The sequence below is a fragment of the Aulonocara stuartgranti genome (genome assembly GCF_965226115.1).
Source record: "Aulonocara stuartgranti genome assembly, chromosome: 7".
Lineage (NCBI taxonomy): Eukaryota > Metazoa > Chordata > Actinopteri > Cichliformes > Cichlidae > Aulonocara > Aulonocara stuartgranti.
In genome coordinates, this window is record NC_138945.1 from 43,222,686 (window position 1) to 43,250,155 (window position 27,470).

A 27,470-nucleotide genomic window follows, 5' to 3' on the forward strand; every position below is an offset into this window, starting at 1 on the left:
TATGAACAGAACCGGAGACAAAGGGCAGCCCTGGCGGAGCCCATCACCCACTGGGAACGAGTTCGACTTATTGCCGGCAATGCGAACCAAGCTCTTGCAACGGTTGTATAGGGATCGAATGGCCCGTAGCAATGGGCCAGACACCCCATACTCCCGCAACACCTCCCACAGGACACCCCGAGGGACACGGTCGAATGCCTTCTCCAAGTCCACAAAACACATGTAGACTGGTTGGGCAAACTCCCATGCACCCTCAAGTATCCTCGAGAGGATAAAGAGCTGGTCCAGTGTTCCACGACCAGGACGAAAACCGCATTGTTCCTCCTGTATCCGAGGTTCGACTAGCGGACGAACTCTCCTTTCCAGCACCCTGGCATAGACTTTCCCAGGGATGCTGAGGAGTGTGATCCCCCTGTAGTTGGAACACACCCTCCGGTCCCCCTTCTTAAAGATGGGGACCACCACCCCGGTCTGCCAGTCCACAGGTACTGCCCCTGATCTCCACGCAACATTGCAGAGGCGTGTCAACCAGGACAGCCCTACAACGTCCAGAGCCTTCAGGAACTCGGGGCGGACCTCATCAACACCAGGGGCTCTGCCACCAAGGAGTTGTTTAACTGCCGCGAGGTCACTGAGGCAGTTAAAGCCAGAAATTGGCGGGTCATTCCCCTCATCCCCAGACTCTGCTTCCTCCTCGGAAGACGTGTCAGTGGGATTAAGGAGGTCCTCGAAGTATTCCTTCCACCGCCCGACAATTTGTATTGTGTTTAGTATATCTGATTACTTTATTGGTGTAATGACCCCAACACTCATCACAATAAAGAGGGGAAACACCTCCAGCATCCACAAACATTCTCCATAAAGCATGTAATTAATATGAATAATGTAAAGTATTTGATATACTGCTCAGTGATGGTGACTCTCAAAGAGGAACCAATGAGAACCCAATTAGAATCGATACTGGAATCGAAATCACAAAATTCTTATCAATTCCCTTCTTTATTTTAAAGCAGCATAAAAAAATTAAACTAAAATAAAATACTTAAACAAAACAAAAACTTTGATACTAACGAACCAGAAACAATTCCACTATGGCTGCCCACACTAATTCATAAAATATGTCAGCGAGCAGATCGAACTTACAATTACAAAAAACATAACTCATTCTGCTGACACCTTTGACACTCCTACTTCCTCCAGTTTTGACCTAAACTATGAAAAAACACAAAAATGAGCTACAGAGTAGTAATCGTGTCTGGCTTTACTTATTTGAAGAGAGATTTTTACAATTAAAAGTTGAGAGGGGGTTCAACCTGGCACCTGTTGAGGTGCCAGAATTACTGATTGCACAGACACACCAGCTGTGCCAAAACCGCTGAAAACAAATAAAATGCCCTCTGCTGCTTTGGAAAGGCAGCAACCTCACACTTTAGTATGAAATGCCAATACTGAATGTCATCGCTTTCACAAGCTAGGCAACCGAAAAAGGCCTTTGAAGCCAGAAAGCTGTGTTCTCACATTTTTTACACCTTAATGGCTCCCATGTTTGCCTCTTAAAACAACCTTGTGTTCCTGCAACCTGAAAGTGCTCCTGCTGTGTGAGTGTTTGTGTGTGGTTCATCTGTCCGTGTGTGTGTGCAGGTCACGTTTGTGCATGTATACAGTATCTTTTCAAAAGGCACACTTGCAAGGAGAATTTTTGTTTTCTCAGTCTTCATACATATTTTAAGGGCACATGGTTTCCAAAAGCACTTTTCAAAATGTGATTCTTCAGACCTTAGACTCCATTTCACCTCAGTGTATCTTAGCTGAGCTTAGGAGGACAGTGCTGTTTCCAGAGGACAGCTGGAAACAAACCGTTTTAGTTCCCCCTCTCTTTAAGGTTTTTTTTTCTAATGTGGCCACAGCTGTGTGCCTAAGGTGACAATATTAAGGATTTACCTTTTCAGCTATAGCATGTTACACATTGTATAACATGTTTAACACAGCCACAGTGTTTTATCTCAGTCAATTAACTCGCTCGGCTGTTCAGAGCAGCCTGATTCCTGGCAAACAGGACACAGAGAGCAAGCACGCGACTTTTAGGAAGCAATCACCTCTCTGCAGATGACTCTTGTGTATCAATTACTTTGAGTGTTATGTGACATGACTCATATAAACTGGCCAATATATACATTCCTAAACCTCTGTGAAACAACACTTTCTTAGACTCATCTCAAACACACCTTGAGTTGAGTCAACTACTGTTGTCAACTAAATGAAATTGAAAAATCCCTTGGTTCTCATGTTACACGATCAATGGGTCTGGCTCTCATTTTGTTCATGGTAATAATTTTTTGTTTCTGTGCAGTCCTCTCTAGGAAATTGGAACCCTTCTCAAGTTTATGTATGTATTGTGACCACAGACCGATCTGAGTCGATGCTTATCTTTTTCCCCAGTCCAGTCAAATCTCTGACAGTGTTCTTCTGCACAAAATTTTCACGATGTCTTTCGGGAGAGTTTTTGGGTTAATACCGCATATTACAGCTATAGGTCACCCTTTTCAGTTTTCTGTATGGTAGGTTTATGTAAAGGTATTTAAGGTAGACGCACGTAATCAGCGTCAGATGTGTTGTTAATCGGAAGAAGGCAAACAGTTTGTGGCCGCTGCGCTATGTCAAAAATGATGTTGGGATAAGGACCAAAGGGACAAGATAAGTACTGATGGAGTTATTGGACTGTTTAATTCATTCATGCATACCATTGACATCGCGTCACCCCCGTTAACAAACATCTCAGTGGCTTCAAGCGTAGGCTTAGCCTCTACACTGGTGTTTTTAATTTTTGATTTTAATCAACTTCATGAGAATCAAGAAATAGTTGTTAAATGCTGAAATGCCCAATAAAGCTGAGGGAAAGTGATGTTTTTTTGCAATAGATGTGAAACTGACCTCTTTCGAGGATTACAGGTGATCCTCTTAACACCCATCTGTTGTTTGTTTGCATTTTAAATTTCTCCTGTTTTAGCCTTGTAAGTATAAAAAGAAAGAATCACCTTTCAGAAAAAGTAATTTAAAAAAGCTGTGCTGATATGATGACGATTGGTATGTCTGTGAAGGTTCTCAGTCATCCAGGTCATCGTAGTCAAAGGAGCTTGCAAAGAAAAGCGTCTGGACTTCTTTAAGTTGCTTGAAGACGTTTCACCTCTCATCCGAGAAGCTTCTTCAGTTCTGGGTGTGAAACTGGGTGTGGGTCCCAATCAGGACCCACACCCAGTTTCACACCTTGGCTCAGGCGATTACAGGATCATCAGGGGGTCCTTTCGTCCCTCTGTGGGGGGAAACTCCCACTAGGTTTATATCTGGGACTCTCCACCATTTGACCTCAGAACTGAAGAAGCTTCTCGGATGAGAGGTGAAACGTCTTCAAGCAACTTAAAGAAGTCCAGACGCTTTTCTTTGCAAGCTCCTTTGATGACGATTGGTATATTTTACAGCATAACACAAAGTTGAAATATTTTAACAAAGCTTAAAGTGGTTATTTAATCGGTTTATCAGGAGCGAAGCAGAATCAAATAATAAAAATCACTAAAAAATTCTTTAAATCATCTGAATTATAGCTATCTGATTAACCTACTCTAGGCCAACACTGACATTATTCTGATCCTTTTGCGGAAGGAGGTTAGAGAGAGAATGGGCACACCCAGGCCTGAAGATGCGCTTATTTCTGTGGAAATACAAATCTCCTTGAACTAATGGTCTTCAAGCTCTCTCTCAATCCACCACTCTCGACACATGGAGCGCTGAAAGATAAAGACCAAATGCAGGGCAAAAGGGATTTTTTGGGTTGTTTTGTTTTTTTAAACAATGATTTATTGATTTTTGGGGGGAACAATACAAACAGCAACAAATCAGCACAGCCAAATACGAACAAAAAGAAGAGAAAGAAAAAAACAAACAAATACAGGTACAAACGAACATGTCTGGGTCAAATACAGTGTTCCACATTTACAGTCAAGGGAAAGGACAAAAAAAAAGGGGAATATGGACATTAATTATTATGTTTAAAAACAAAATGTGATCCCCCTTTATGTCAGCACAGCAAGGTCACAAGGTAGGTGACCAAGCAAAGGCCGCCATATACTACAGAAAGCATCACAATTGCCCTTTATAATGGCACCAAGGCGCTCCATTGGCAACACCTTGAACGTTTCTCTGTACCATTGTGTGACAGTGGGGGGCTGTCTCTGAATCCATTGAAACTAAAGGGTGTTTTTTTAAATAGATGGGTAAATAGATAAAGTTGTTTTAGTTTTTGAAGACTTTGCAAAAAAGAAAAACTTTCTCCTCTTCAAAAATGACCACATCAGTAAGGACAGATTACTGTAGAAAATTCAGTTATACGGCGCCAACTTTCAACAACAGTCGCCCCAAGGCACTTAAAATATGATAAGATGAAAGCAAACTACTCAGATACTTTCTTTTTCTGTCCTTCCTGTATTCTGAGTGTACATTGTGACTACACTGCAGCCAGTTTGATTCACATTTTAGCAGGTTTGCTGTATGTTCTCTATGGTTACACATAGCATTCATTCATACACAAATAGGAATAAGACTTAGAATAACTTTATTTATCCCAAGGGGAAATTCATATGTCTGACATGACTCATGTGCTATCTGTATGAGAAGCTTAAGAGAACAGATGATTTTCTGTTTCTCTCAGTTTTACAGTGGCGAGAGAGGAAGTTCCATGAAGATGTTGTAAAGTGGGTGATCAGAGTTATTCAGGATGGTTTGTAATGTCTTTAGTGGGCACCTTTCCACCACCTCCGTGTGTGTCCAGTCTGGTTTCAATTACAGAGCCCGTTTTCCTCACTAGTTTGTGTAATCTCTGTGCACCCTTGTTTCTGATGCTGCCTACCCAGCAGACTGCAGCATAGAACAGCTCACACCACCACAGACTGATAGGCCTCAATCTTCAGAAATCTACTATCATTTCCTTCATCTCAGAGGTGTTCAACATGAGGTCGCTTTTGTCACTCTACTCACTGAAAGCCTTTACAAGATCCCTGTATTCAGAGTACTGTCCATTCCTGATTATATATATATATATACACCACAATGGCAGCGTAATCCGAGGATTTCTGGATGTGGCAGGACTCACAGTTGTATTTGAAATCTGCTGTAACCGACCTGATAAAGTGCCCTTTCTGTCAGGTAGTCTTTAATCTAGGAAACGAGGAGGAATCTACTCCCATCTCTGTCAGCTTGTCTGAGTATGTTGAGCTGGATGGTTTTGAAAGCACTTGAAAAACGAATATAGCTCTTACATAAGCATCAGATTCCTCCAGATGAACAAGCGCACAGTGACGCATCATTCACTCCGATGTTTGTATGCAGACTGAAGGGGGTCAAGTTCATCTTTGACCTCAAGTCTCAGTCAGTGTAGCAATCGTATCAGTGGCCACTAATCTGTAGTCAGTTAGTGCAGCTGGACAGTTTATTTTTGCCAAGGTAGATATAACCGTCAGGATTTGTTTCCACTGTGTCGGGAGCACGCGCTGGGCTGTGCAAATCATGGACAAACAATATCCATCATTCTTGATTTTTAGCTCACAAACACTTCTTATAATGAATAACTACTCCTGAAATTTCTGAGGTCTTAGCTCTTTATACAGTAAAGTTATAGTAAGATAGAAATAATTATCAGGCAAACTGTTGTCGGTTTGTTGAAATATTCCTGTCCAATAACACTTGAGAACAGTGAATGTGTCATTTCTGTTGTAACCCAGAAACTGAGCAGTAATTTAACAACACTAATGTTTCACTTTTTCACTGAAGTAAAACGTCACGACTTCCATGTCCAGTTAGTTGGAAAGGAGGCAGAGCCAACTGCTCCACGTGCTCCAGAGGAAAATAATTCTGTCGGGGATACCTACCTTTACCTTCCTTGGTACAACACTGGCACCAAGGACTAAGATTTGAGGAGCTGTATGTGTAACTTATATTTTAGTTAGTATGATGTTCATGAGCTACAAGCCATAATAATGAAAATTAAATTAATGAATTACATTAACATGTGCAGCAGGGAAACTATGATTAATGTTAAAAAGTGTCCGGGGCAATGAAAATAATGTTTATAGTGACCTATGCTGCCTTGAAAAATAAGTACATTTTCATGTTGGAAAAAACAAATTGTTTTGAATGGGACCACAATGCTGGGAAATTCTGAGACCTATAAACAAAAATATCATAGGTTTGATAAGGATAACTTGTGTGAGGATTGAAAACAATGCTGTGGGACCGTAGACTCCGAGGCTCTCTACTCCCTAACTCTAACTCAGCAGAATATTGTAACCAGATGATGTGTGTTACTAGCTCCACATATCGACCTGGTTTTGATGTTGGGACTGATTGATTCTCAAAACCACTTCTGTGACAGTTCCAGTTATACTAAATGTCTCTAGGATCATATTTTGCCACAATCGCCCACGGTGAAATTACTGCTACTCAGTCACACGTGCTAATAATATCATGTACTGTGAATGATCTCTCCAGGTGGCAAAAATTGTATGTTTATACATATGTAAACTGTACAGGATCGCTGAGGACTTTTTTTTTTTTTTTACTGTGTGTGGTATTTAGTCTGCATGTGGCTTGCTATGTTTGGACTCCCATGCACCCAGACTGATGTTTTGCTATGTGTGTGTTTTTGTTGTGGGCATGTTGGGAGAGTTACCAGATGACTAAGGGGTAAAGCACTTGCTGATGCTCTGGAAAATGCATCAGCACCGTGGTAAACTGTAGTAAACCTTGCATTGCTTCAACATGTCTTTGTACACATGGAAATTGTGTTATTGAGGGATTCATATTTAATTTAAGTGGTCAACAGTACAGTACAGTCTAGCTGATGTAAACCTTTAAGCTGCGTGTGTAGAGGCTGTTTTATAACATTCCTCCCATCTGTTTATCCTTTAGTCCTTCAGTAGATACGAGCCGCTGTTGTCCAGCTGTCCTCCAGCTGGTTAGATCTCCTCGTCACTAAAACAAGTGAAAAAGACTTTTACGAGACAATTGAACCCTAACCCAAAATGGTAAATGCAGGTTAGTATCTTGCCCAAGGATATTTGGCACGCAGACTGGGGGAGCCAGGGATCAAACCACCAGTCTGATCAGTAGATGATGTGCTCTACCATCACAATATAATTCAACAATTGTTAATGCCTGAAATTAGAAATGTAAAAACTCCATCTTTACGATGTGATGAACCTGATGACATCGTCACAGTTTCTTCCACTTGTCTTTTTTTTCATCCACTTCACATTCCTGCTACACCCAAAGTGCACCCTGAGAAAAGACTTTAGCTTAACAGCTTGACAGCTAACTGTGGGTGAAAAATAACTGGGCTCATTTGCACCTAATTACGTGGTTTGTAAACCACCTTTTGACAATTTCCATTTTATGCTACTTTATATATTTTTTGTTGCTTTTTAGTGAAATTGCATTATACACTGTGTCTTTTAGCTGTTAAACAACAAGTGAGTCAAAAATAATGTTAATTTTGTAACCTCCCATTCTCAACAGAGTTAAAGGATGATAAACCGAGTTATGTCATGGTCCAGTTTCCCTGTGCTGGCTCATTCTTTTCTCTTCTCATTTTCCTCTCACTGTCTGAGTCTTGCTCTGTGTGTGTGTGTGTGTGTGTGTGTGTGTGCGCGCACGTTGTGTTTGAGGGATGGGTCCTCCTCTGGTGTCCAATCCTTTGACTCTGTACACCTGAAAGTAAGTCATGATCTCAGCTGTTGGTAATTACCTGATTCCCAGTCTCCTACTTAAGATGTTCAGTTGAAGCCTGATTGTTGTTTGAAAACAGAGAGTGAAGTCAGCTTCTTTATCTGCATGGTCCTTTGTTTGCTTGCTTTTTTGCTCTGTGACTATGTCTTAGTGGTGGTGAGATGAAGCTTCGTGAAGTACTGGAACCTTCCATCGAATTGGTCCACTCATGGGCTGAAGCTTCACGATGCTTCATTTGCTCCACTCTGCCATCAAGTGGACAATAAATGTAAAACAGACAAAGCATTTATAATGACATGGATTTGGTGTGCGAAGCTTTAAATTGAATAAATGAATGATGTTTGTGATGCTCACATATTAATTCTGAATATGGTCTGAATATGATTTTAATCTGTCTTTATGATACAATATCTGGGTCAAAACAGGAAAGTGGAAATAAATTGGGGAGAGTGTTGTGATGTGAATGTGCTTCTGTTACTTTATTTGTAACTGTCCCTATGTTACTAGGGACAACATTTTATTTAAAAATAACTTTTCCACCACCCATCCATCAATTGATGCCTTATCGTGGTGGTGGGGTTTGTGTGGCCCAGGGATCCCGCGGGCTATGTTGTCCAGATGAACAGAATCAACTTTTCAAGATTTCCTTACCTGGATGATTGGGCATGCATCAAGGGTTCATGTTTTTCAGATATTTTTTCCACTCCTCTGTATATTAATGTTAACGATTGTTTACACATATAGTGCATTTTATCCTTAGTGTTACGAAGACATAACGTGACATCACCTTATATAAACATATAAGGTGATGTCACCAATTAGTTAATGAAGCCTCAAGATGAGTATTTTGATCTTAGCTTTTTGAAACCAGATGTTGGATGTGCAGAACTGACTGAGAAATTGAAGGATTATGACAAACTGCAGTGTTATATCTGGGGGTGCAAATTAAGTCAAGGAAGGGAGGAAAATGAATCACTGTTAAAACACTGTTTTCCAACCAACGAAGTTGGAGACTTTTCTAGATTCAGTTCTTAGTGGAATGCTTTTAGTTGACATCCAAACTTTCTGGCCTGAGATGCAACTTGCAGCTGTGGTTTTTTGGTTGTCGGCAAGGCTTCTGTTCTTTGGTTCTTAGTCGGCTTAGTAGGTGGAGTATATCCACTCCCTCATCTGCACCATCTCAGCCCTGCCTCCCTAAATGTGTCTCCTAACTGCTCAAATTGAGCGGTCCTTCTTATAACCCTCTAACCACAATCCAGTGATTTCTTTTCTATTTTTTTGTTTTCTTCGTCCATCTTAAAAGCAAATTTCTGCAAGATTTTAACTTCAGATCTTTTTTTCTGTCATTGTTGTTTTAAGCATGTTAGCATGTCACCTCTCTTGTGGTAATACTTGCAGAACTACAACAGAAATGACTTAAACAGAAACACCTCATAGAATTTTTGAGGTCAATGAATGCATTCACAGGGTTCACTAGAATCAATGCAATCCTCAGGTGAAAACATTACAGCACTCTGTGATAAATGGTTGATTTGTAGTGAAAGAACAATAAAGTAAAAAAAAAAATCAGAGTAAGAGTGGAGAAAAATGTTATTCCACAACAAAAGCACATCCCTTTCCTGTCAAACCCTGTGCAAGAATCAAGTGTTTAGCACGCATGTACATTAGCATGCATCCTTGCCATCTCATTAACAAGAGTGGGTTAGAACAACAACAACACACCAATACAAATAGTTCACCTTTCATGAATACACAGCATAACAGCCAAGTCAGTCGTGTTGTGCATCTATCAGAATCCCCAAGGCTGGGCTGGTGCAGCTTGATGAGCTGAAGTGCTGAGAAATCCCACCACACGAACTGAACTGCTAGTTAAACCTGGCACTGTTGCTTTGATTAATGAATGTTCCTTTCATGTAACATGATGGTAAAACTCTGCAACTGTACTTCATCGATGAATAAAACATTCAACTGATTTACTCAAACACCAACACGATCAATTCGGTTCTTTTTTCATTTATTTTCTGCAAAGTAAAAATCTCTGTTCAAAGTGCATTAGAACATCAGGTTGGCACAGGGCAGGTTTCATGACATCCTGCACATCAGTCACCACAAACACAAGTTTACCTTTAACACAGTCCACACTGGTTCCAGGATCTATGGAAAAACTATGAAATTACGGACATCAGTAAACCATCTTCACTTGGGGGGTAAAATCCACTTGCTTAATGGACACGACGACACAATCCAAGACAATTTGACACAGTATGAACTACATTCTGACTGCCATAAAAGACATTTATGTCCTCATTGCAGACACTCTTACTAACAGCTATAGATTATGTTGTTTCAAACAGACCTCAGAAAAATGGAAATACACCTCAAATAAACACTACAAAATGTTTTCATGAAGTTGCAATTTGGGTGATACTGATAACAAAAATATATTTTGGGGGGTTTTTTGTCCATGAGAGGAAAAAGAAACAAAGCAAAGTATGCCAAACACATACAGAAGCCTAAAGAGGTCATGGTTAGAACTAACAAGTTGTCATTTTTGCCATTTAATTAAAAAATAAAAACAAACTTTGGATAATGTGATTTTCCTAATTTCTCACAGAAAAAAAGGAAGAAACAACAACCCAAACAGAAATCTGTTTAATAAAACAGAAAAAAAAATGAGGAAAGATTAAATTTTGAGAAAATCTGAGGCTGTTTTTAAACCATGCAGAAATAGTCGTTTATACAAACTCTCCTTTCATGGGGGAATAATCATCTCTCTCAGCAAACTCTACAGTTGAGCTAAGTGATGTTCCTGCCTCCTATGCAGGGGTATTGCCATTTGTGTATTTTTCCAGTATCTTTAAGCAAGGAACAAGATTTTAGGTACTGGAAGCTTTCTGAATTAACTAGACAATCGAAGAGGAGAACAAAAGAGGACCGTCATCGTCTGAAACGTCTCAAAAGCATCAGCTATCATTTGATGAGGAGAAATCAGAGCAGGCAGTTAAGAACTGCTTTGAGATTTACACATCAAACTTTTACAGTTTTTTTTTTATTGTACCTTCGGTTTTTATGATGAACAAAAACATATATATGGGAATAAATTCAAAACCAAATGAGACCAATGTGACAAAGACAATATCATTAAAAAAAAAAAAAAGTTTGTTTGAGAAAAACAAAGATAACAGCCTGCCATACTGATCCCCTCGAGGTCTTGTGACCCAATCAGTGCATTGCCACAAGACAAGAGAGTTGTCTCCTCTCAAAGAAGAATGCGAGCAGCGGCAGGAAGGGTTAAATGCATTTACAGCAGAACAACATCTCAAACGTTACATTTTCATTTGAAATCTGTGTAGGTTTCAGATGAACCCAGAAAGGTCACCTTGCTGTTGTGGAACAGTTCAAGTTCCCTCTCATTCAGTCACTAACTGATCATGGCTTTATGTTTCCCTTGGCTTTATCACACAAAGATGTGCTTCAGTGATTATTTGGTGAAGTTCCATCAGCTGTGTACTCTACTGGAAGAATACACCAAATACAATGTGCTCAAGAAAAGGCAAAGTAATTCAGTTTATGGCAATGGATACTGACTTCAAGGACCGCCTTTGTTTGTAGCGCACAGCTAAATCACTGAGAATCATTCGGCAAAGGACCGGATGACGAAATCAGTCTGAAACCAAGACACTGAGTAGATTATATGGCAAAATGGAAATGCACCTGATCTCCAGAGTTTCTGTAATAGAAAGAGACCAGCCTCATGTGACAGAGCTTTTACCATCTCATTCTTTATCAAACATCTGCTGCTTTCTCTCTTTGTGGGAAATAGTGTAAAACGTTTGCTCTTTGCTGAATGCAATGTGCACGTTTGAAGGAATGTTGAAATGTAATGAAAATGACTGAATAAATGGCTTAACATTCAAGTTGCTTCTTACAAAGGCATGGGAAAGAGCACAGTGAGGTAAGCCAGACGAAGACTGGAGAAAACATACCAGTTACATGAACAGGCAAAGACACAATGCATTAATAAGACAATATATACTCAATATCTTTTAAAAGAATACATTCACTGTGAGAATCTAAAAAATATAGTAATAAACAATTAAGTATGGCCTTGTTCCTGTGATTCACTGGAAGACATGTGCAAAGAAACACTGCTGAAATGTCGTCTGTAGCAATGAAAGCTAATGAAATGTCAATACCTTTAAAGGAACCCTCTAACATTTGGAAAATCTGAGTATTTAACACAGTGAGGTTTGTTTAACATAAATCTGCCATTAATGGCTTGCAGTCCAATAGTTGGAAAAAAAAAAATCCTTTATTTTTTCTGGTTGTTATTCACTGACCTCTATGGAAAACATCATGATCCCAGGGAAAGTGTGAAGGAGAATTCATAAAGATTTCTTTAAAAAGAGAATGTTGTTTGTGGAACTGCCATGAAAATAATAATGAAATAATAATAAAACCTGAAATTATCCAAAAAAAAAAGTTTGAATAGCCTACAGATGATCAAAAATATGAAATGCCGTGCTGGAGAGGACCTAGTTTAACTTTACGATTTATAATCTGTCACTGACATAAAACGAACAATCAGACTAAGGGTTGGCGTTACAGCAACGGTGCTTCTGTTTGATCTGAAATGTTAGAAATGTTTGTTTAACCTCCAAAATGATTCTAATAGCATAACTGCTCGTGAATTCAAGGAGTTCAGTTCACACCACACCAATGTCATTTCTTTATAACGTGACAGCACAACCACATGCAGGGTTTAGCTGCTATAAAACGGATACGACACCGTCACAGCCTGCAATCCTGCACAATCCTCAACTTTTCAAACCAACCTGGCTAGTTTCCAAAAATCTCAGATTTAATCCTTCTCAGAGGGCGGAGTAGTTTTAATGCTAGCTGTAAACACAGCAGGAGCTGTGCGTTTTAAGATGAAGCGGTGTTAGTGTGTCTGTCTGACCTTCAAGTGGAAGAGCTGCCAGCCAAACAGGCTCTGTGAGCGCGGCCTACAAGTGAACTGACATTAACAGAGTGACAGTGGGTGGAAAATCCTCAGCTTGATGACTTAAATGTCTCTGTGGTCTCTCTCTGGCCTGTTAGCTAAAGCAGACACCACAGTGTGCACTCTGGCCCTGATCCACCAACATCAGGCTTCAACACACGCGGCCACATCTGATGGAAACTTAACCAGAGCAATGGAAACACATCTTGCAGTGTAATTAGCTGGCAGCAGCACCTGTGCAGCATTTTTGTCTTTCTGAGAAAACATCAACGCTTCTATAGAGTTAAGTTTTCCACATATTCATTTACCTTGAATACAGTTTGAGAGGCTGGTTCAAGTTCACCCGTCTGTGCTGATCAGATCCTGGTTTATACATAAGTCGATTTTTAGCTTTGCCATCTCTTATGAAAACTAAAATGATGCTTTACTGACCATTTCCATCACTAGACTATAAACAAGCCAGAAGTGTATCCAGACTATTTAATTGACTTCACATGAGGTCAAACTCAAAGTACTGACAGCTGGGATCTAATACCCTCTCTCTCTCTCTCTCTCTAATCTGCTGGTTTTATTCAGCAAATTATTCACTTATCAATTCTTTGTCCTGTACAAGGTTGTTGACTGGAAGCTTTTGCAGCTTCCCGTGGTCACGTGACTGTTCGCAGCTGATTTCAGATGGCACTGCCTGGTGTGTCGCTGTCTGATGAAAAGCAGGTGTGCTTGAAATGTCCCTAGATGTAATAAATGAGGAATCTGGAGTTCTGCAGTGTGCAAACAGCTACTTCTTTCTCTTTTATAGAAATGATGGCCAAGATTACAACAGACTAATACTACAACAGACCCAGGTGTCTCACACCTGCAACTGTGAGGACAGAGCGGCAGTAATTCACCATGTTGATAATGATTACTTTAGAAAAGCTTCAACAGTGAGTCTGAGTCTAGCTTTGTGGTTGGAAATTACAACAAGTGTGCATCATTCAGTGCCAGCTGTAGTTAAAAACGTGGAAAATGTGATATCTTAAAGACGGGAAGGGCCGAGAAATATAACGACACCACAGAAATATGGCAAATTTTAGCCACAACGTCACATTAGATTTCTGTCAAATGTTGCAAGAGTGATTTTATACACTTAGATCTATGTGTGATTAATTTTTACCCCATTTTTCTGTAGAGTATTAATAACAAAACAAATAATCTACTTTGCAGTAAACAGTGCAACACTGTGTACAGGGGCTGGAATGGGAAGGTTCCAAAATGTGACTGAGATCTGATGAACATTTCTTCACTATCAAGGTTATATATCCAATTGTAAAGAGCAAATATAATAATAACTGTAATTATTATTGTTGTTATCAAATCAGCAACACCAAATTCCAAAAATGTAAACAAACACCGTCTAAAACAGTCATTTCTGAATTGAAAGAACTTCAAAAGTTGTCAAGCAGAAACTGTTTTGTGCACTGCTGCATGAAGCACTGAATAACTGAATTATCACTGTGGCCAATTAAACCACATTAAAAAGAATTTGCAATGTGACATATTTTAAATGCCTTAAGCGCAGAGCTAATCTTTGTCAGTTACACACCCTATTTGGCACTGAGATGTATGTCCATTGACTTTTTCAAAAATAAAATAAGCATCAAGGTAATGACAAGGAAATGAATCATTGGGCATAACATTCTGATTTGGTCCTTATATAGATGTCACTTAGGAAAAAAATGTTTGCAAATTTAAAAAAAAAATACAATAAATTATTTGCTAGTTTGATTTTTTTACAACTCTACTTTTAGATAATCTCGACATTTCTTACCAGCAGTAAATTAACTGATGACGAGGTCATCTGCTGAGCTTTGGAAACGTCCCAACTGAGCCAGCCAACATCTAATCGATTCCAATCCTGTCAGGGGCCACTAGCAGAACCAAATGTAAGCTATAAGGTTTGAATTTTGACATCCCCCCCCCCCACAAAAAAACAGGAGCTGCTAGAAAACAGATCAGTGTGCATCACCGTTTTATCGTCAGTGTACCTTTTCCATTTCTTGCTGAACTAACTGGACCATCCTGTAAATTCACAGCACCATCTTACCATTCAGTTAGTCTGTCATTTAGTTCATTTAGTTTTTCCTGCTCCGAGTCAAAGAAAGAAAAAGCTTCATGAAATTTAATTATCCTCTTCCTGTCTCATACCCCAGAGTCTGAGTACATGCCATTTATCAGATAGTCGACCTGCGTGTAGTCCTTCCTCTTGTAGCTGTCGTAGGCCAGTTTGACAAACACTGACACTGTGACCAAGAAGAAAAGCAGGCCAAAGAGCAGGACAGCCAGTAAAGACGCCGTATCGACGAGCTGCTTGGTCAGAACAGCCCCCGCCTCTTCTACCACAGGGACCCTCGTAGCTGAGGCAAAAGATTTATTGTGATTGGCCAATGCATCAGTACTGGCAACAGTTATAGCAGATGGTGATTTGGTTAAAGATGATGTCTGAATCGGTGCCACCTCAATACTGGGGTGTGGCAGGGCAGCCGATGGAGACGTGTCTGAACCATGGACGGAAGTAACAGCAACACTTGTGTAAGCTATCGTCACCGAGTGTGGGGCTACTGTTGTTCTTGTTGTTGTTGCAGTTGCTGGTGCTGAGGTTGTAGATTTCACAGGTGTAGTGACCACATTCTTAACAGACTCTGAAGTGGTTGCTGTTATACTGCTAGTGCTGGTGGTGGATCCAGTATGCAGGCGCTGAGCAGGCAAGCTAGTGGGGGTAAATGCCTCTGGTGATTTGAGATGCTCCTGTGACGATGGCTGCTCAAAGGATGCTGAAGATGTGGAAGAAAGGGCTCCTTCTGTAATTTGCTCATTTTTGTTCACCGATGTTACAGACTCATTCAGTCTGTGGCTGACAGTGGTGTGGTTGGTGGATGATGAGTTCAGGGAGGACTGAGTGCTTGCATTTGGTTGCAGACTGTTATTATCCTTGCCTGTACTAGAGTGGGTCTGTGTGATGACATCTGAAGTGTTATTCGGGTTTAAGGCAGAGACTGAAGTGTTCGGTGGAGTGGTCACACCATCCAAAGAGGTCTTTGTTGTTGCATCAGTAGCACCTGGGAACAACAAATTCTAGTTAGCACAAACTAGTGAAACAACATTCGCTACAAGCCAAACATACATTTATATTTCACTCGTATATTTGCAGAGCATCAGTTTGTACCTTTCAAAGAATTTTAACCCTGTAAATAGCCAAAGAGCTGTGCTATCTTCAAGATCGAGATACCCTTACAACCAAAACAAGTTTGGGAACTCTGAAATTACACTGATAACTGATTTAAAAAATGTTTATGATCACCATCTAAGTCAAAATTGTAGACAAAAACAATCAGACAAAATGTCTGTGAAGGTTCTCAGTCATCCAGGTCATCGAAGTCAAAGGAGCTTGGAGAGAAAAGCGTCTGGACTTCTTTAAGTTGCTTGAAGACGTTTCACCTTTCATCCGAGAAGCTTCTTCAGTTCTAAGGTCAAATGGTGGGGAGTCCCAGATTTAAACCTAGTGGGAGTATCCCCCCACAGAGGGTGAGGATCATCAGGGGGTCCTTTTGTCCCTCTTTGGGGGGGGGATACTCCCACTAGGTTTAAATCTGGGACTCCCCACCATTTGACCTTAGAACTGAAGAAGCTTCTCGGATGAAAGGTGAAACGTCTTCAAGCAACTTAAAGAAGTCCAGACGCTTTTCTTTGCAAGCTCCTTTGAATCAGACAAAATTAAAAAAACATCAATTTTCATGCCTTTAGTGAAGCCAGAAGTAAGGTGGCTCAATAGTGAAGCAGATTAAACATTAGCTTGGCAAATGAAAGGAATACAGCAGGAAGGCATCCGGCATGGAACTCATCCAAAGCAAACACGTACAGCTGATCGCTTTGACAAGGAAGCAGCTTAAAGCACCTTTCATTGACGGCCCAAAGTAGTTAAACCTGTGTGCTATTATATCTACATTAGCTCCTTGGAGTCAGGCATCCTACTAAAAGGAGATTAGAGTAGAAGTGTAGCACATTCACTGCCTGAGTCGCTTCATTACTTGGCAAAAGCCAAAGAGTACAGCTAGGTTATGAAGGCATACCAGGAGGCGATGCTTTCAGACGGGGATGTCCAACACAACAGTAAACAAATGACTCAACAAAGCAACGCTGGCACTTGAACTGTTCATGGAAATGACTTATTTGGTGTATCTGGCTAAAAAGCTCAACCCACACCCATCCTGTATGGAAAATACTGAAGAGTTACAAAGTTCAACTATTTCTGTTATTGGTAAAACTAAATGCTCAAAGCAGTTGTGCTTTACATAAAATTTCCAGGCAAAATACCCTCTAGGTTACTTTTGTGCCTTCATTTCATTATTCTATGCCACTACTGAACCATGTCATACTGTAAGCTGCAATCACTGATAAAATGGTCTTCAGCATTTCCCCAATAATAAATATCTTAATAGTAAATTTTGTTGAAATAATAAGATTTCTTTTTGAGGCTATTGATACCCCAGCTATCCTCAGCAGTAATAATCACCCACACAAAATACAGGTTGCTTTAAAACACAAGTTGGCATTTTCTCACAGTCGGACTTTAAAATAACGTGCTGCCAGCCATCTGAACTTGGCCAAGAAGATGACTTTGAATGAGAGATCGGCCAAATTAAAATCAAGCAGTCTTTGTTTTTTGTGGACTTGATCACACCTCTTATGGTTTCTTTAACATTCCCAAGAAAGATTAATTGATGAATCGTGCCTAGAGCTACATGAAGTGCTTATTTTTGTTCAATTTAATTCAAATTCAGTTCAATTTTATTTACATAATGCCAAATCACAACAACAGTTGTAAGGTAGAGACACTACAATAAGGCAAAGTATAAAAACTCCAACAATCATGAAACTCCCTACGCACAAGTGCTTTGGCAACAGTAGGAAGGAAAAACTCCCTTTTAACAGGAAGAAACCTCATCAGAACCAGGTTCAGGGAGGGGTGGGGCCGTCTGCTGTGATAGGTTGGGGTGAGAGAAGGAAGACAGGACAAGAAGAAGAAACACTCATTGCATCATGGGAACCCCCCAGCAGCCTAGACCTAATGCAGCATAACCTGATCCAGCCCTAACTATATGCTTTATCAAAAAGCAAAGTTTTCATCTTAAAAGCAGAGATAGGGTCTGTCTCCAAAATCCAAAAGCTTGTTCCACAGAAGAGGGGCCTGAAAACTGAAGGCTCTGCCTCCCATTCTACTTTTAAATACTCCAGGAACAACAAGTAAGCCTGCAGTGTGAGAGCGAAGTGCTCTAATAGGGTGATATGGTACTACAAGGTCATTAAGATAAGATAAAGCCTGATTATTCAAGTATGTGAGGAGCAAGATTTTGAATTCAATTCTGGATTTAACAGGGAGACCCTGTCTTTCTACATAGGGTCTCGTCCCTGTCAGGACTCTTGCTGCAGGATTCTGGATCAACTGAAAGCTTTTCAGGGAGTTTTTAAGACATCCTGATAATAATGAATTACAGAAGTCCAGCCTGGAAGTAATAAATGCATGAACTAGTTTTTCAGAGTCACTCTGAGAAAAGGGTAGTTGGAGCCCATATTTCTATGACTCTATCCAAAGTACAACAAACTCAGTTTTATCTGAATTTATAAGCAGGAAATGAGAGATTATTATGTCTTTAAGACATTCCTGCGGTTTAACTGGTGTGTATTATCTGCCTTTGTGGAGAGATAAAGTTGGAGTCTATTAGATATGATTCAAACCACTGCAGAGCAGTACCTGTAATACTTACCGCATGCTGTAATCGCTGTAATAAAATATTACAGTCAGCAGTATCAAACGCTGCACTGAGGTCCAGCAGGACAAGCACAGATGTGAGTCCAGCACACATACAATGCGTATTTTGTACACTTTATCAACCTGGCACCAACGACAAATGACATATAGATACATTCGTGCCAATATTGTGACCATGAGTGTCACAACATTGAAGGATACTTGTGGCTGCCAGTGTTAGTAGATTCACCAATGGTATCAAAATGAAAATCCTACCTTACCTAATCTTCAAGTTATTGTGTTAACAATGTTCGGTGTCCACACCGGGTCTCACCTTTTTCTTTTTTTAGTTCTGTCACAAGCTGTTCACACACTGCCCATGAAAACAGATTTTAAAAAAGCTTCACATGCTTACACAGAGAACCTTTAAGACTCCTGCCACATACTTACATCCAGAGGCGCAATTAACTGTGGGTGTTGAGAAGAAGTAGGCCCCATTTGGTCCTGTGGTGGCGGAGTCGGTAAGGAGCAGAAGCACACAGGGGGGGAGGAGAAGACACAGTGATACGCTCAGCTGGAGTTTTGAGGAATACAGGGACATGGTGGGCTGGGAGGGAACGAGACAGACACACGCTCACATAGACAGAGGCACATCCATATGCGCACACACACACACACACCGGGTACAATGAAGTTCACACAGTCAACTTGTACAAACAATGAAATGAAGGAGGGGAAACCAGGAGGAGGTGAAGTCAGTTTCTGGTTGGACCTACAAAGACAAAGACAAGCAAGAATCAGAAGCAGCCTGACAGACGGGGTCGATAAACTGTGTTCTTATAGATTTTCTGCGTGAGGACATCTTATTCTTCTAGTAAACAGAGACAGTCCTTAAACAGAAACATGTAAAACCACAATTACAGCTGTATTTAACATTTAGGATGACAGCATTTATTCATATTGGTTGGATCACTTCATCTTAACCTTTTGATGGAGTCTTATATTTTCTTACCATGTTTCACTCAAACAAGTAACACACAACACTTACTGGGCCATTCAGCCAGATATTAAAATATAGTTACTATAATTCCACTGGTTAAAAATATACAAATACTCTCTCATTTAATAAGACATTTCAGGCCCTATCAAGACCAGCAGAGTCAAAGTTGAAGGATGTTACTAATGATTTGGTTCAAATTAAACAGTATTGTGGAAACTACAACTTTTTTACAATGTTCTACATTATCCAGGCTAAATCTTGGGATTTGTAGTTCAGTAAGGCGGATTTCCTGAAGCACGCTATTCAAGCCTCTTCACCTGCACAACAGTAAAGAGCAGTTAGTCCACCCAAATGTGAGGAATGACTACCATCTAGTGTCAAAACAATGCACATCTCAAGTAGTGCTCCTGGAGGAAGTAGTACGAGTTATAATCACCGTTATTAGTTATGAGTTTAATTAGACTCCAGGCTCAAGTTACAGAAGCACAGAGCTAATTATAGTGAAGTGTTAATGACAACATTTAGCTCAACAACAATTACTGCATGTATTTCACTTTCAAATGAAGAAGCCCAAACAAAATTAAATTACACATGAAGTGTCAGAATCTCTGAAATGGTTTTCTATACTGAAACACAGTGACACAGTGGTGCCTTTACATTCAAGTGTAGTGAGCAGCTTCATTGGCTGTGCAAAGGGTCAGTCAGGAAAGAGCCATCCAGCTAGTGTCTTCTTCCAAAGCCTTAGTACCATAACTACCACTACTGGCCAACCTAACAATCTCTAACGCTGCATTGTGGTTCGCTGGAGTCCCACGGCTTCAGAAATGGCTCTATAACCTTTTCCAGACTGAGATTTCAATTACTTTGTGTCTCATTTGTTCCTGCACGTCCTTGGATCGCAGCATGATGTCTGGCTTTTGAGGATTTTTTGGTCTACTCCACTTTGTCAGGCAGGTCCTATTTAAGTGATTGTGGCAGTAGTCAGGCCTAATCAGGTTATCTTTCTCCAGTGTTTTAATTTGTTTGATGATCTGAAACATTTAAGTGTGACTGACATACAAAAAGATAGGAAACCAGGAAGGGGGGCGAACACTGTCAACTGTCTCATCACAATCACAGATGAATCCAACCACAGTGTTGTCATTGGCATACTTGATGATGCTGGTTGGGTGGATTGGTGTACAATCATGGGTGTACAGTAGGAGGCTGAGAGCACAATCCCAGACACACAATCTGTACGCTTACATCGCCGAAGAGGCTGCTGGCGCTTCAAGTCGTATAAGAGAATTTTACTTTAACCACAGGCTACAGTATTTATTTTGATTGTCAAAGCTAATGGTAATAATCAGTGTAAATTACTGTAGGAGTCATAAATGCAATCAGGCAAAAATTAATGAATTTGTTTTGAAATTTTCTCCATATGTTGTAGCTAATATTCACGTATAAAGAAGGTAAGGACATGATTTTTTTTGACAACTAAACTTCGAGTCATTTTACTTTAAAGGGAACACTTCAGTGTTTTGCAAACCTAAAGAGTTGTAGCTGATTGCACTGAAATGTACCACTTACAAGACTTTGTCCATAAATTCTACTACAATATCTACTCCCACTCAGCACCTAGACTACCTTAAGTTAGAGATAAATCAAAAGATTGCGATAACCCTGTAGTCACAGAAATCACAGTCCACGAAAACAGGAGTGAGTGAGTGAGAGCCAGAAACAGCCAGCAAGTTTTGTGTGAAACCGACCTCAAAGACACTAAAAGTAAAGAATAAAATATATCAACATTACTTCTAATACACGAGTAGACAGCACAGTGCTGTTTAATGAGGTCTAATGTGATATATTTCCTGGCTGTATTCTGCACAGGCTGAGTGGGATGAGTGGAGTCTGATGTCCACATGTAAGGCATCAGCTCTCCTCCACTCATGTGGAGCACCTTGTGCTTCTTTGGGAAAAATAACTAAAAACAAACTACACTGCATTTCAAAAGCAGAAGCCATTACTGAATAACACACGCGGCATGATATTTGTGACAAATGCCAACAATATATCCACTGATCTGTGAGCACCAGTTTGGTTCATCAGGTTTCTGGTGCAGTTTTCCACGTGTGTAAAGTAACAGGGAGCTCCACAGGGAGTGTGCACTGTTATTTGTGGACCCTCCACATTAGGCCAGCCTTTACCGGATTTGTAGCACTGCCCCACAGTGCACCAGGACCCAGATCTGTGTGATAGGTACTTGACTGTAAACAGGATGCGTTTTAGACAGCTGGGGCACAGGACCAGCCCTCAGTGTAAACAGGAATACTCGTTGAAGACGCCAACGTGGAGAGAGCAAGTGCCGCGCGCTCTGCCACGCTGCCGACCTGCCAATCAAAGAAGTTTGGGCTAAAACGGGAACTCCCGAGCACACAGCCGGCAGCTGCTTTAGCACCAAATAACCCAAAACATTACATCCGAGAAATGTCCCATTAACTTTAGCCGAATAAACAGAAAAAATCCAAAGCAACAAGAGTCAGTCACGTGTTATTGTGACTTCAAGTCAGAGCAGAGAAACGCAGCTGTAGCTCACACAAGCTAACACTGGGCCAAGTGTAAGCTGCTCCGAAGGAAGACACGGAGCTTAGTTCAGATGGGAAAACCCAAAGTTTAACTGGCTCGGTTACACAAACCAACAAGGTAACGAGCAAAACCACACCATCGATAATACAGTGAATAATGCTGTAATCGCTATGTCACCGGGCAATAAACACACCGGGAAACGAGTTAACGGAGCATGATGAAGAGACATCTCCCCTCAGCGGCGAGTGCATCCACACTACCGAGCAGCTAACACTAACAAGCCACGGTCACGGAGAGTTACTGCTCACAGGCTAGCTACAGTCCGTGTGATCGGGGGTCCTTACCAGCCTTATGCGGGGGCTCGTTTGCTGTAAACCACACACAGGTACCCAGGAACCAAACATCTACACCTTCTGTACGAGACGCTGACCTTCTTCCTCAGCTGCGGTTTTAGCTGTGTTGACTGATAATCTATGTGCTCCCGCCCTCTGCTGGCCACACCACGTTAAAACAAGAACGCCTCCTATTGTTACAGTTTACCAAAATTTATCATGACTAATACCAATACTTTCAATTCATTGCTAATAATATTATTGCTATTAATATCTAAACATATAGAACGTTACTAAAGTTAAGTCTGTGAAGGTTCTCAGTCATCCAGGTCATCGTAGTCAAAGGAGCTTGCAAAGAAAAGCGTCTGGACTTCTTTAAGTTGCTTGAAGACGTTTCACCTCTCATCCGAGAAGCTTCTTCAGTTCTAAGGTCAAATGGTGGAGAGTCCCAGATATAAACCTAGTGGGAGTATCCCCCCACAGAGGGAGCCAAGGTGTGAAACTGGGTGTGGGTCCCAATCAGCCAGAGTTTCGGGTGAGTTCATTGTGAAACCTGGCCCCACCTTATCATGCGAATACTAAAGTTAAGAAATACCGTTTTGACCAAACATATCAAGGCAGATATGAGCAGGTTTGCCTTAGAAATGCATAATAATAATAATAATAATAATAATAATAATAATAATAATTTACATCAAAATAATTTATTGAAAGGAACAAGTGAATTTCTAGATTTATATGTGTGGGCAGAAGGCCACGGATTCAATTTAAAATATTACAACTTCCTAAAGAAACAGCTGAATCACTGCCATGTCTATCCATTTATTAGCTATCCAACTAAGATCCCTAGCATGCTGCTGCAATTCCCAGTTATTTTACAAAATGGAAGAACATGGTAAATTTCACATTTCATTACAATCTCTTCTGGGAAGCAAAATGTTATATAGACAGCATGCTAAGACCCTAAACCAATGGTCCAAGGTACCACTCAGAATTTGGGTTAGTGAGTGTAAATCACCACTACTGGAAAAACATCCTAGAATATAAAAATGGATCACATCTGACCCAGATTTCACAGCAGACACAATCAATGGGTGCTTTAAATATTGGAACAAAATCGTTATTACCTTCTCCTGTTTGGTCGTGTCAGATGGAGATGGAGCTGTATAGCTTTCATAAAATCCAGGAAACTAATGGCTTAGGTAAAATTAACTTTTTTTAAGTACTTTCAGGTTAGAGACTATTTTAATGACAAGATAAAACATTTAGAAATACAAAGGACTCCAATATAATTGACATATTTACTGACATGGATAAAACCAAAAGAAATAAGAAAGTTGTGTGAAGACTGTATTCAACTATCTAAACAATAAAAAAACAAAAATAACCTTTCAAAATCTAACTGGGAGAAAGGTTCCATACCAGAGGGTGATTGGCAGAATGTGTATCTAATGCAGCTGACTTCTACCAGCTCAGGCTCCTGGAGAGAATTTTGCTGGAAAAATGACAAATGGTTTGTGTCGGCAGAAGTGTGGAGAACAGCTGGCAGACCACCATATATTTAGGAGATGGCCAGTCATTTTGCCTTATTTGGAGGAGGTAACAAAGACAACATAGAATGTACTTGGAAGCGAGATGAACCTTTCTTTTTGAATGGATTGTCTTATCTAATAGTACTAATAGTGGGGCGATCGTGGCATAAGAGTTGGCAGTTCATCTTGTAATCGGAAGGCTGCTGGTTCGAGCCCCGGCTCCAACAGCCTCAGTCGTTGTGTTCTTCGGCAAGACACTTCACCCGTTGCCTACTGGTGGTGGTCAGATGGCCTGGTGGCGCCAGTGTCCGGCAGCCTCGCCTCTGTCAGTGCGCCCCAGGGTGGCTGTGGCTACAATGTAGCTTGCCATCACCAGTGCGTGAATGGGTGGATGACTGAATGTGTAAAGTGCTTTGGGGTCCTTAGGGACTAGTAAAGCGCTATACAAATACAGGCCATTTACCATTTATCAATAGTAATTAAGCAACTGATATTTATGCATTTTTTCCCTTTAAATGTACAGACTGATCAGTGAATTGATAGCATATGTATGACCAACTGGTAATGTGTTTAAGTTTGTTCCATTTGTGAAAAATACAGCTAAATAAACAGTTAAAAAGATACTGAACGTCAAGCTGATCCCCAGTGCATTCATCGGCGTGTGAGTGTTAGACAGAAAACACCTAGGTGCAGAAAAAAAGTGCTTGCATGAAATGGTGAATGAGGCATGTTGTATAAAGTGCTTTCAGTGCTTGTGGAGGGTAGAACAATGCTATACAAGAACCAGTGCATTTACTATTTATTTCTAGACCCCATGCTTCTGTGCAGCCCTGCCAAATGCCAAGAAAAGCATTTAGCTACAGTTTTTAAACCCACCACTGACAGACACTCTCTGCATTTGTTTGCAGACTGCATTTAGGAATGACAGTGGCTGCTGAGCTTGTTTGTTTTTCTTTGGATTGCTCTGCATTTCTTTTTTTCCTTTTTCCTTTTGGTATTTTGTGTCCATTTCTCATACAAAGAACTTTAGATGTAGACGGGTCTTCCAGCAGAATCTGCATGAATACTGAAGACACTTATCTACACGGAGGAATAATCACACGTGGGGCATCGGCTTTTTGACGGAACATTCACACCAATGTGTCTTTATTTATTGAACTCTGGCGTAGCATAACAGGAAGCATCCTTTCAAAATAAAATCCCAACAGATGCCAATGAGGACATACCTATTAACTAGCTCAACACCCCACTTGCACTCACATTGTCAGCTTTACATGCATTTCAAAAGAAACAGTTTTTCTTTACTATTTGTTTACACTCCAAACATATATTTTGCAAACTTCAATAACTTCCCCTTTGTTGCTGGCTTTGTCATAACATTGGCCACGATCAGACCTGTCGAACAATATTCCAATATCAAATTTCCAGCATTAACTGTTGATCTCACAAAATGATACTTGATATCGATACGCTTACACCTCTGTCTGTTAACAGGATTCTTTGCCAATGCAATAGTCCCTTGATTGTCCTCAAAAATCTTTGGTGGTCCCTTTTGATGCTCATACATGCTTTGCAACAGTTGTGTCAAGTACAAACATTCTAGTGTTGTTGCTGCCAAAGCTATGTACTCTGCTTCACAAGTTGATAAGGCAACAGTTGGCTGCTCCTTTGTTCGCCATGACACCAAAGTACCTTCTTCATTCAGGCTTATGCAGTAACCTGTAGTACTCCTGTCAGTCACATCTGCAGCCCAGTCTGAGTCACTGTGACCTTGTACTCTCAAATCTTTTGTCACTTTTCCTGTAGCACAATGTCTTGTCTTTTGATTGTTTCAAATACCTCAGAACATGTTTCACAGCAGTCCAATGTTCTAAAGTTGGTTCTTTGAAGTGCTGTGACAGCTTACTTACAACAAAACTCAAATCTGGTCGTGTGCAAGAGGTCAAGTAAATAAGGCTACCTACTGCCTCTCTGTACATCCTGACATTGTTCATTGTCTCAGCATCATCATTGTAGTTCAACTTTTGCTCACAAGGAGTTGATCTTCTGAAGAAGAGCAATTTGGATTGTAATGATTTTAATAATTACAGACCTGTATCCAACTTACCATTTTTAAGTAAAATTTTAGAAAAACTTGTTTTTATTCAGATTAATGATTTTCTGAATGATAGACAGATCCCGGAGATATTCCAGTCTGGATTTAGGGTGAACCACAGCACAGAGACTGCTCTCCTAAAGGTTTTAAATGATCTTAGATGTAACTGGGACGCCCAAAAGCTCTCAGTCCTGGTGCTACTGGATCTAAGCGCAGCCTTTGATACAGTAGACCACGCTATTCTTTTAAACAGACTGAAACACATGGTGGGCCTCTCTGGTGCTGTACACAACTGGTTCACTTCCTATCTCTCAGACAGAACTTTTATGGTGAGTATGGATACATGCTCCTCTAAGATCCATAAAATAACTTGTGGTGTGCCCCAAGGGTCGGTTTTAGGCCCTGTACTTTTTAATTTGTATATGCTCCCTCTTGGCGGTGTCATCAGGAGGCATGGAGTGAACTTTCACAGTTACGCTGATGATACTCAGCTGTACATCTCCGTGTCTCCTGATGACACCAGACCAATGGATGCCCTTTTTAACTGTATTCTAGATATAAAATCTTGGATGGCAGCTTAACCAGAACAAAACTGAAGTTTTAATTGTCGGTCCTGAGGCTCAGAGAGAGATGCTCTTGTCTAAATTACAGGCATTTTCACTATGCCCTATACAAGTGAAAAACCTGGGTGTTATTTTTGACTCTGAGTGTGTGTATGTATCCATGACCGCTTATGTTAATGAGAGTGTGGGGAGTGAATTGGAGGGCGGGATGGGGTGGGGTGGGCTGCTTTTAACCATGTAAAGCACTTTGTGCTACATTTCTGTATGAAAAGTGCTTTATAAATAAAGATTGATTGATTGATCTTGGTTTACAGTCTTGCATTTGAAATCCTTCCAGTATGTTTTCTACATATCTCTCTTGTGACATTTTTACACAATCTTTAGTTTGCTCAAAATCAATACCAAGAAAATGTTTGAGTTTCCCCATACAGATTACCAAATTTCCCCTTGTGGGACAATTAAAGGATTATTCTATTCTATTCTATATCTTTCATTGCAGTTAGCATTCCCTTCACAGTTTTCAAAACACTTTCAACACTGGCTGCAATAATAATATCATCAACCCATATGATCACGATCACTTTGTCTTTTCTTGCTTTCCTTGTGTAAACACAATGATCTACAGGACTCTGCATGAAACCGTTCTCTATCAAATAGTCATGTAATGTCCTGTTCCAGTTTCGGCCTGACTGTTTAAGCCCATAAAGTGACTTTTCCAGCTTATAGACCAGTTTTTCATCTGTTTTACTTCATAGCCTTCCGGCTGCTCAAGGTAAACTACAAAGTCTATTGGTGCATGCAAGTATGCAGTTTTTACATC

General features: G+C 40.4%; 1 protein-coding gene across 1 annotated transcript; it reads right to left on the reverse strand.

Moving 5' to 3' along the window:
- Positions 1-9,770: 9,770 nt before the first annotated feature.
- On the reverse strand, positions 9,771-22,569 carry cUnh11orf24 (chromosome Un C11orf24 homolog). The gene is made up of 3 exons (XM_082541320.1): positions 22,473-22,569; positions 19,014-19,335; positions 9,771-15,873 (listed from the first exon to the last, which is right to left on the reverse strand). Exons 2-3 carry the CDS (start codon positions 19,162-19,164, stop codon positions 14,957-14,959), a joined length of 1,068 nt encoding a protein of 355 aa, XP_082397446.1. The 5' UTR covers positions 19,165-19,335; positions 22,473-22,569; the 3' UTR covers positions 9,771-14,956.
- Between the last annotated feature and the right edge of the window lie 4,901 nt (positions 22,570-27,470).